At 29.7% G+C, this 11,413-nt stretch overlaps 1 protein-coding gene across 2 annotated transcripts; it reads right to left on the reverse strand.

The window, feature by feature from the left end:
- Nucleotides 1–2,578: 2,578 nt before the first annotated feature.
- On the reverse strand, nt 2,579–6,292 carry LOC114162421 (cyclin-A1-1-like). 2 transcript variants are annotated; one of them, XM_028046293.1, is made up of 11 exons: nt 5,952–6,292; nt 5,483–5,861; nt 5,245–5,381; nt 4,996–5,088; nt 4,685–4,818; nt 4,487–4,562; nt 4,324–4,400; nt 4,192–4,222; nt 3,299–3,448; nt 3,068–3,202; nt 2,579–2,959 (listed from the first exon to the last, which is right to left on the reverse strand). In XM_028046293.1, exons 1-11 carry the CDS (start codon nt 6,126–6,128, stop codon nt 2,897–2,899), a joined length of 1,452 nt encoding a protein of 483 aa, XP_027902094.1. In that variant the 5' UTR covers nt 6,129–6,292; the 3' UTR covers nt 2,579–2,896. The 2 variants fall into 2 exon arrangements, with proteins under 2 accessions (XP_027902094.1, XP_027902093.1); XM_028046292.1 differs by having other exon boundaries at nt 4,192–4,225.
- Nucleotides 6,293–11,413: the final 5,121 nt, after the last annotated feature.

The raw sequence follows: 11,413 nt of genomic DNA on the forward strand, positions 1-11,413 counted from the left end.
AATGGTTTGCTTCTACATCCTTGCTTTGATCTCTCCATCATCGACTTCAACGATGTTGATTAGGCTACTAACATTGAAGATAAAAAGTCTACCACTGAATTTTGTATCTATGTCGACTAAAATCTTGTCTCATGGAATTCACACAAACAAAAAGTTGTTTTGCATAGTAGTACAAAGGCATAGTATTGTAGTGTGGCTGTTGTTTTCACTGAAATTCTCTATATTCGTTCTATTCTTTGTGAGCTTCATATCACCACTACAACTATTAAAGTTTACTCAAATAATTTAGGAGTAGTTCTTCTTGCTCCAAACCTAGTTATGCACTCTAAATCAAAGCACTTTGAAATCGATCTTCACTTTGTCTTTGACCATGTGAAGTAAAAATATTTTTCAACAAATACATATTCCAACAATATATCAAGTAGCTAACCTTTTTTACTAAACTCATTTTAGGATCATCCTTTGTAAACATCAGAACTAAACTTATGGTTGTTCACATACCCGCCATAAGTGTAGTAAGGGATATTACGTAAGGACAATAATATTTTTGACAACTAAATTTTGACAACTTTCTCTTATAACCTGAATAAGTAATTACTAATAACAGTTTATCAATCTAAATTTCTCTCTACCTATATAATGTCAAACTCTATTCTATTCGATAAGTTTTAATATTCAATTTTCTTTATCTGTCTTTGCTAGCATTTCTTTCTATCCCTTAGTATTATCTCTCAAAATTTATGAAATAATTCATAAAAAAATTATAAAAAAAATAAATAAATAACTTTTATTTTTGACTTACACAACAAACTTTATATTATATAATCAATTATGAAATATGATTACAATTGTCTTAAGAGATATAAACTTAGAAGTGATACTAATTAAATAGATATTTAAATTTAGTATTTCTTGGTCACATATGTGTACTGTTTACTCGTACTAAGTTGAATAAAAAAAAATTATTGCATAATCTAAAGATAAATTATTTATATTTAATTTTATGATTTTTTTTACACTTTAAGTAAGTTTTTAATTTAATAGTAATTTTTATATTTTGTATGTATAATAATAATATTGTTATTATTATTATTATACTGCAAAATATTTTGTATAATCATAAATATAAGAATAATATTATAAATAAATAACAACCACATTAGTATTTAATCATTTTCAAGCATTGCTTCAATTTATAAATAAGCTGAGTTATCACGGTTTTTCTCTAACTTGCACATACTTAAAATAATGTTTTAATTTTAAATATTAACAAATATAGTCAACTCAATTAAAATTATTTTTATAGAGAATAAACAGCTGTTGCGACTTATTGTTCTAAATAATGTGTGAAAACGTTCTAATTTTCATCCAATTGTTGGTTTTAATTAATGGAATATAATTTTGACGTTATATAAAAGAAAATATAATGATATTGTGTGATAAGAAATTGAAATAAGCCAAGAAAGAGGACATTCGAGTTTGAAGAAAGAGATTTGGGAAAGGGTGAAAGATTGAGTAGAGATGTATTTGAAATTCAAACTTTTGTCATTTCTCTATCTTGTCATTCACTCTCGTACCTTTTCATTCCCTTTTTCCAATTTTATTTTCATGTCTGATCTTCTTTCTCTCTTCCCAAACAGCATTTTCTCTGTAGAATTGATCTGCAAGATGGGGAATATTACCAAATGGAGTGAGCCAATCTCCATTGGATAACGATCTGCCATAGATTGAAATCAAAATGCTCACTTGTAACTAAGTTTCTCATATTCACCCGGAGAATGTTTAGAGGCCCACAATCATTGTTATTGGTTAAACTAAATGTCCGACACGACATGAGTATGTCTGAGTCTCACTCTATTCTGGAACATTTTATGAAACTAATAAAAACATAAATTACTTCGTTGTGTTTGGATTACGCAGCAGGCTCTATATTACATAATAGATTATGTAATTATTTAATAAAAGACAATTACTGTTATTTCAAGATCGGATGGACCTGTTAAATCACTAATATGATCCTTATGTTTCGACAAGATTCTTATAATGATATTCTGACACTCAAAACTGGAAAAGGAGTTTTTGTTCTAGGAAATGTGGTTTAGCATCTTCTAATCATAATTTTGGCTTTGTTTTGTATATAATGTTACCAACTGTGTAATTAGTTGGTAACTCTGCATAGATTGGCGGCTCGTTAGACTTTGTCCGAAAGAATTTTTCAGTCGAAGATGGGTCCAACATGTGTTGAACCTGGGGCGAGATCTTTGCTGATAGAATAATCTTATTGAAGCAATAATCTCGGTAGCACTGTATATGGAGATGGATATGGAGATGAATCCAAATGAAAAATTCATTTCTTTTCAGAAATATTCTCGAAGTGTAGGATATAATTTGACTTAGTAAGTTTAAGGTAATCCACATTTAAATTCATCAAGAGGGATTCTTACATATTTACATGTCAATATTTTTCATCCATATAAAGAGATGTTTGTCCTTAGTTGGTGGTGGTGATGATTACGGAGATGCTCATAATTTATGTTACTAAATGGCGATAATTGTCCATAAATTTCTGGAGGATGACTCAAAATGCATACTCTCTACCTGGTGATACACTCAGTAAATTGGACAAAATTTAAGCATCGGCTCACTTAGCCATTAATGATGCTACTGAAGCTGTAGCTAATAATACAAGTTGCTTCTTGAAGCTTCTGATTTTTTTTTTTTGGTAAATTTGAGGGTACAGGAGTGTGCACCCCAATAAAAGCAGATACAAGAGTTCTAATTAAGATGGAAGGGTTGGCAACTACATTGTACAGTGTAAGAGAACCATCTTTTCTGGAGACCAGAAGTTATGTCAATCTAAGCCTATACCAACCGGAAATCAGGCTGTCATCTCAGCTCAACTCAGGAAAAATTCTGGGGGTATTGAAGGAGGGCAGTACTTCTTGGCAACATATTTGTACTGAAACACAAATAAATTATGAGAAATCACTCAAAACATATCAGATAGGAGCAACAAATTTAACAAGAAAGAGTGTGATTTTAAAGAAGAGAAGGAGAAGTTGTTTACCTTGTGCTGGCTATATTTCTCTCTGATTGCTGGCAAATTTGAGTTTAGGCTGTTACAACATAGGCGGTGGAGATCCTTCACGCAAACACACAGATCAGAAGCCTGGTAGAGCGTGTAATGCTGCAATGTGGAGTTCTGTTGCAAGAAACAGAAACAGGAAGTCAAGTTTAAAAAAGTCAAAATTACTAATTGATGGTGTGCATGATCTGTTTGATATTAGTAGCAGCATACCCATGGTTTCACTGAAGGGAAAAGTATAAATTTTGCCAGAAAAATTGCGGAAGCGGCTATAAGTGATGGAGCATAACAAAGCATACTGTACTCCAAGAGAGACAATTCCGCAATATAGTTTGTCAAGCACTCAAGTTGCAGCGAAGGGACCTGAGAAAAGAAAAACAAATGAAACCCCACTTCAGAATTGGAATTCATATTAATCATCATAGTTACTATAATAGACATACAAGTGATAAAAAAGTTTAAGAATATATTTTATAATAGTAATTAAATAAAAAAATATTATTAAATTTGTAAAATAGTATTTTTATGGTTTGCAATCAATATATAGCGGGTGTGTGGCATGTATGCATACCACAGATATGGTTTTTGTCAGTGTCTCAAAATTTACTGATGTATGGAAATAAATAAGTGCATTGTGCGAAAACTACACAACAGTCTTCGTTGATGATCGACAAATATACAATTAGTAGCTTAAGTTTTTGGTTGAATGCGTATTTGGTTCAACTTACTTTTACTTCTTACTTTATTTAAAAAATTTATCTCTGCAGTTTTATAGGTTCACGAGAAATTAGACTTTTGAAAATAAACAATCTGTTTTTCAAATTTATGCTGAAGGCTGAAACACTCACGTGCTTTTTCAAATTTATGCTGAACGCTGAAACACACATGTGCTTGACCCACCACCCCTTACCAGTTTTTCTTTTTTGTTTGGTAGTTTTCATTACGAAAACTTATAGTTTGACAACATATCATCTCCCTTAATTACTTCACACACGGTATTTATCCAAATTCTTATATTAAAAATCAAAGTTTTAAGAAAGGGCACGATGACAAGTTTACAACCAAATTATTTAAACGTCTAAACCCAGCAAAGAAGATAAAGGTACCTCGTCGACTCCTTGAGCTGCACGTACAAATCTTCTGTAAATAATACCGAGAAAGAAAATAGTTTTATATTAGAACGACTTCAAATAACTTCAAACGAAAATCTCATTGCCATCCGTTATAAAGCACAGTACCTCAAGAAACATTTTACTGTTGGGGCTGTCATTTCGAACTTGAGAAAATTTAAGACAGCAGATTCCATCTGCAAAACCTGCATCCAATGAATTTTGCTTGAGATGTGTGCTCCTCAAATACATATACATAAACAACTTGAACCCGAAAGAATTCAAACCAAACCTCTTCTTTGAAGTACGTGTTATCAGTAATGTAACAAAACTCCTCCACCTGAGGTGCACAAATCTCCTCATATTTACTGCAAACAAATACCCAAAACCAAAATCGTTACTGCATTACTACCTTTGTTTCAAAGCTAGAAACAACAATACTAGAAACCCATTAATGAGAAAACTTAGAAGGACTTGTATGACTCCTTACGAGGCAATCATCATGGAGGCAACACCAAGTAATTGTAGTTTTTGTCTGTTCATCACATTTCCTGAAAGATAACGATCAATGTAGTTTACCGTCAAATACAATGTATCAGGTACTAGTCTATACTCTTCAGCCACCTGCAATTAGAAAATTAGTTTAGCATGAACCCATATACACAATGAGGTGTGACACTGAACTGTTATTGGAAAGAACAGCAACATTCCCCAAGAATAAAAGATTACCAAAATATTCCTATTAGCAATATAATCATGTTTGAATTTAACATGAGTTAGCTATCAACAAACATCAATTACCTCCACAAGCCAGTCAATCAATATTGCACGCATGCTAGGGTTTATGTCCTTCTGAATTCTCTCCATGAAGTCTGTGGAAGGCCTTTTCTTTGCCTAATATTTAAAAAACTGGAAAAAATTAGACCAATACCAGATTCTAAAATAAAAAGCAGATATTTGAATAGACACACTGGACGTGCTTATTCTGATCATAAAACCAAAAATAACAGAGCTCACTGCATATATTTTTCAAATGTAGCTTAACCATACCTCAGATGCACGAAGGTGCTTGTAGATATCACAAGCAAAGGATGCACAGAGCTGAGGATCAGCGTAATTGTTATCAACATTGACAAACTTGTCCCCTTTTTCCAACTCAACAAGTATGTCCCTACTACAAATGTTGCCTGCAAACGCATCAATCAACAACACCAAATTAGAAGCCACACATTTAATTAAAAAACAGACCAAATAATTATATTTCTAGTAGAAATCAACAAAATGAAACCTGATTCGGAAGAATCAGATATGTTGAGATTGCTGAACGTCTTTCTCTCAATTGAATCAACAGCCGCCACATCACTATTGTCCACATATTCAATGTCAGGACTCTTGAACGAATCACAAGAAGACATCGACTCATCCATAGAGACCGACATTGCATCTGATTTACTAGGCGAAACATCCAGCACCGGAGGAGGAACAGCAACAGAGACAACGAGTGGAGGAGGAGGCGGAGGAGCTTCATTCCTCAGAGCGAGAGAATTAGCCTTGGGGAAAACAATTGCATTAGTAGGTTTGACATTCGCAAGCGTGGGCCTTTTATTGCCTGAACAGGGCAGAACAACCTCTTTCTTCGTCTTCGCGAGTTTAGCTGCGCACGGAACCTAGCAATGCGAAATTCGCAAGAAGCAACAGTTAGTGAAGCTTTTGTGGAGTATTAATTTTGCGGAATTAGTTGAAAGAGGAATTAGTACCGAAGAGGAAGAGTTGCGGTGAACGACGGTGTTGGTGAGGTTAGAGAGAGGTGGACGCTTCTTCGGCACATTTGTAGGAGCCGCTAGAGAGGAAGAAGCGGTGGTGGATGCATGGCGTTTGGCCAAAGACGACGTCGTTGAGGAGGAAAACGACGAACGACGGTTCTGTGTGGTCATTTTGAATTCTCACTTCCCTGCCTCTTGCTGTGAACAAGATTCAAGAAGGAGGCAAGAAAGAGAACGTTACAGTCTTTTGTGCTTTAAGCTTCGAATGCTTCTTTGTTTTCGAGAGACTTTAGCAGCGAAAAGAGAGAGAGAGAGAGAGGGAGAGAGAGAGTGTGTGCGCGAATGTGAGTGAAATAAATAGAGTGTAATTTATTTATACAATTTAATAATGAGGCGGGGAAGAAGAAGGTTTGAAATGGGGAAGCATCTGGACCGTAGATCAGGGCTTGATGAGGAGCGGGGGGCGCACATGTGGACCCCACTTCTGCCTATGTTTTCAAATTCGTTTTAACCACGCTCTGTCGTTCGGCGATCTGATTGGCTGCCACTGCCACGTAAGCATGGAGAGAAGCAGAGAATTGGAGCTTTGGGTTTGAATTTGAATTCAAACGGTCACTGGATCTGTCGTTTGCAACTAGGGGACCCAAACCAGTCCCAATTCCCAACCATGATCGTGCAAATTGTTAATGAAAAATTTTCCAATTGTGCTTCATATTTCAAAATTCTTCTTCTTCAAAACACCATTTAAAACTTACCTTATTCAATGGAACAAATACTATTTTAAACACGATAATAATGCCATTTTTTGCACGTAAAATGTTGAATCACAGCTATTGAATTTGGTAAGTAATGCTAACGAGTACCATAAATTAGTACTCATATTCTTGATTTGGAGGAATGTGCTAGAGAATCAATTTCCATAAAAATAACTGTCAATTTATTTATTTGTGCGAATTTCAAATTTGTACTTGGAAATGGAATGTTAAGTAATTTTAAACTTGTCTCTTTTAAGGGAAGAAAATATTTGTATTTTCTTGCACAATACATTTGATGTTGCTCAACATTTGGCGACTTAATCAGTCGCAAACGGAAAAAACTAATGACAGGGTTCAGGATTTCGAGGATTGTGTTTGAAAATCAATCACATGCTCTTCAAAAAATTGTTAATTTAATTGGTCCAATTTCAAATTTCTGATTAAAGAAGTATCCGTTTTCAAACGTAATTTGAGCAATTTCAAATCTATACTTGGGATAGGCTACCCAAGTTTAAATCTCCATTGTTTGAGGATAGAAACTCTTTAGCGTAATGGCGTTTTTTTCACAAAAGAAAATTAAAAAACATGTAACAACATTAATAGAACTTTCTTGCCTTGGTTTTGCATATAATTCTATCGATACGTAATATTTGTTGCATAATTTAACTGCAGATTTGGTTTTCTATGTTTTTTAATATTAAGTATTATTTAAAACATGATATTTAATCTAGTTCCTAACAAAAATATATATTACCATATAATTTTAGTGATAACGTATGTTGTAATTTATAATTAAATATTTATACTAATATATTACGTGAATAAATAACATTAGAGTTGGAATTTGGAAAAAAAAAAGTACATATGAACAGTAAACCATAATTGTTTATTTTTTAGAAACTGAACGATTAAATGTGTAATTAAATTTTTTACAAGCACTAAAATTGCATATTTACAATATTGAGGAGACAAAATGGTGAAATTAAGCTAACAGTATTTTGTTTTCTTTAACAAATCGTATTTTCAATAACTTATAATAATGATAAAAGTAGTAATAAGGGGAAACAAGTTTGAGATAAAAAAAATTAACCAAAAACAATATTTCTTTTATAAATGTGTATTAAATGAATAAATAAATGAGTAAACATAAAAAAATTAACAAACATTGATAAATAATAACTAAATAATAAACATCGGATTTAAAAAGGGGAATATATTAATTTGGTATATAAATAAGGTGAATATGTTTTGTAATTATTTAATACATTAAAAGAGTAAACATATAAGTTTTTTAAAAATATTGCAACTTTTAGAATATATATTTTAGAAAATAATTTTAAAAATTAATATAAGTATAGTTATAAACATTAAATATTAAAAAACATTTAAATGTGTGTTACCTTGGAACTCAATTTACAACACAATAGCCAACTATAATATTCCATGTTGTGATTGAATACAATTTTAAAACTAATTACTGAAACTAAATGTATATTCAAAAGTCATCATAATAAACATACAGTGTTCATTTTGATATATTGATATGAGGAGAAGGAAGGAGGAGATTGAAAGTATTATAGGATAAAGTTAGTGTTGTTTCTTTTAGAATTTTGACTTTTTTATTGTATTTGTTTGTATTAGTTCTGTTATGTTTTTAAGAATTTGGACTCCGATTAGGGAGTCAAGTTTGTCAAATTTGTGACTAAATGAACTGATATGACATATTAAAATATTTTTTAATAGATAAATAATTAAATTACCAAATTGCCTCTTATGTTAAAAATAATGTAAAATAATATACATATGATTTATAGTTATTTGTAAAAAATAAATAAAATAATATATTTGGTGTGAAAATAAATTTAATATAAAAATAATTTATTTACATGAAGATTTAATTTTCTTTTTAATAAAAATTTTAAAAATAATAAATTTTATTATAAACATACTAATGGGGTTATTAATCATTATTTGTGTTATTAATTTATTTATTTATTTTGTTTTCACAATAAGCATAAATAAATAAAAGCGAAGACATGGCAAAAGTCACAAACACATTGTCTACAAACAAAACACAATTAACATGGAATTAATTAAGTAAACTGAAAATATGGTATAACATACTCATGTACGTACACATAAGATACAATATTTGTTGTCATCATCCCTAATGCAAGTCGCATTATTCATATAAGTTTGTAAGTTATTCCAACGATATTGTGTCGACATCCTCATAAGGTGTCTAGTATAGGACGAGTGTGAAGAAATAAACAATGGCACTGTCTGAATAAGATGTCATTTGAAATGTTCATTAATACCATTGATTAGTTTTTTTTTTTTTATAGGAGGGCAAAGCGACATTCAAATGCTGCAACTTTACGGTCAATAATGCTTAACATCCTTCCTCTTTGATCATTTGCTTCGTCTAATAATTCGCTTATTCTTGAATCCATGAGTTTCAAAGACACACAAGTCAAAAGCAGCAAGAGTGTGATAAGAAGTAGTAGAAAATGAAATATAATTTAAGAACTTGAAATGTAATACACAATGCACTTACTCAATACAAGTTTTTGATTAGCTGTTAGTCCTCTGATTTGTGAAGAATTTGGTTCACATTGAAATTCACTTCTGCCATTTTTCGGTTTATATCAAGGTAAAATTGTTGAACTTTTTTTCAATAGCATCAACACATCCTTACAAGTGTTGCACCCCTCCTCAATACTTGAGTTAGAAGTTCAGTATTTTGTAGTCACTTCTGGCAAAGGATCTTGTGTTTTTTCTTCTCCTGAAAACAAGAGAAAACCAAGAAAAATGGATGAAACTTAACTTACATAAATAAAAAAACTGATTGGTTCAAATTGAAGAGCTTGCTACGAGGATCACTCTCACAGTCTCATACTTTCAATCATACAAATAGATGAGAGAACCCTTAGGGAGAAGTTAGAGGACTATAGAAAAGTCATTTCTGGAGAGATCCTGTGTTTTAAAACAATGAAACTCATTTATAACAATTTCATTTATACTAAAACATGTGAATGTTAAAACAATTGAGTATCACTATTTTTAAAACCATTATCACTTTTAAATTGTCCTAGGCTTTTAGAAGGACAATTAATTGATTTCAAAATATATATGTATATTCCTTTTTTCTATTTTTTTTAGTTTTGTATTTATATATTGTATTAAGAAAAAAATCTTGAATTAAAAAAATAACTAAAATTAAAAATATTAAAAAAACAAAGAAAAGAAGAAAGTATATATATATATATATATATGTATGTGTGTGTGTTTTTTTATTTTTACTTTTATATAAGATATTAAGAAAATTAAAAATTAAAAAGAAATACACCATTAAAAAGAATTAAAAAAAACAAAACAAAATTAAAAAAGCTCACTTGCTGAACAGCCCAGGTTTCATTGAGAGAAAACTATTGATTTAAAAATAGAAAGCTTCAGTATGCCAAGAGTGTGCAATGCGAAAATGAGAAAGAAAATATATATTTTTTTATCTAAAGCTTTGATTTTAGACATGTGATCGTATGAATGATGTGAATATAGTTAATATTAAGAGAAAAAGTACTACAATGTGATGGTATTAAATGATATTAAAAAATAAATATCTTATAAAATTATATAACTCCAGTAATATTAAACTTGTATAAGAGAATTTATTTAAGGTTTAATTATATTTTAAGTCGTAAGATTGAGATAGTTATTTTCTTTGTCATGTCACCTCGCTGATATCACAACATATTATTTTATTAGTTTAAATTTTCTAATTTATAACTTTTTTAATTTATAATTTTATAATTTTATAAATTTATAAATTTATAATTATATAATTTTTATTTTTATTATTTTATTGTTGTACTATTTCAATTCAAAATTATATAATTATAAAATTATAATTTTATTATTTGAATAAAATTTGAAAATATATCATACTTTTATATTTTATAAAATCATAATGATTTTATTTTTGAGAAATTATTCTAAAATTATATCCTGGGAGAGACAATTTATTGAATTTGATATTGAGTTTTGATAAAATTTTTTATTTTAGATGATATGAGAGAAAATATAATTTTTGTGTTTAATTTTTTAAATAATATTTAAAAAAAAACGATTTTAAAAATATACATTTAAGTTAATCTCTAGTGGTTACAAGAAACTCGTGACAGCACATAAACCTAAAACTAAAATTTGTGGTTAAAATAGAAGTCTTAATGCAAAATAATATCGTGTAATTTATAGTTTACCAATAAAATTAATACATTATTTTTCATATCCACAAAATTCATACAAATTTTCTCAAATAATACTTTTATTTAACTAAATAGATATTTAGTTGTTTTTGAGAGAAAAAAAAACTTACATTAAATTCTTTGACAATTATAGTTTTATTATTTTAATTCAAAATTATATAATTCTAAAATTATGATTTTATTATTTGAATAAATCTAAAATATACCATAATTTTATATTTCACAAAATCATAATTTTTCTAAAATTTTAAGATAATAAATAATAAAATGATATGTGACAACAACTGAGTAAGTGACATAACACAAAGATAACTATGCTAATCACATCACCAAGTTAACATAAAAAAAGTTAACAAAGTACTCAAATTAAAAAAGTTAAATTTATTGAATACTTTATAGACTAAAAAACAACAAAAATTAATCTAGAACTTAATTA

This window comes from Vigna unguiculata, chromosome 9 (assembly GCF_004118075.2).
Source record: "Vigna unguiculata cultivar IT97K-499-35 chromosome 9, ASM411807v1, whole genome shotgun sequence".
Taxonomy (NCBI): Eukaryota; Viridiplantae; Streptophyta; class Magnoliopsida; order Fabales; family Fabaceae; genus Vigna; species Vigna unguiculata.

Coding starts and splice junctions, on each gene's coding strand:
- LOC114162421 (XM_028046292.1), bottom strand. CDS start 6,128: ATGACCACACAGAACCGTCGTTCGTCGTTTTCCTCCTCAACGACGTCG. Junction 5,382..5,482: donor ATCTGATTCTTCCGAATCAG/GTTTCATTTTGT, acceptor ATGCGTTTGCAG/GCAACATTTGTAGTAGGGAC. Junction 4,226..4,323: donor ACAGTAAAATGTTTCTTGAG/GTACTGTGCTTT, acceptor TATTATTTACAG/AAGATTTGTACGTGCAGCTC.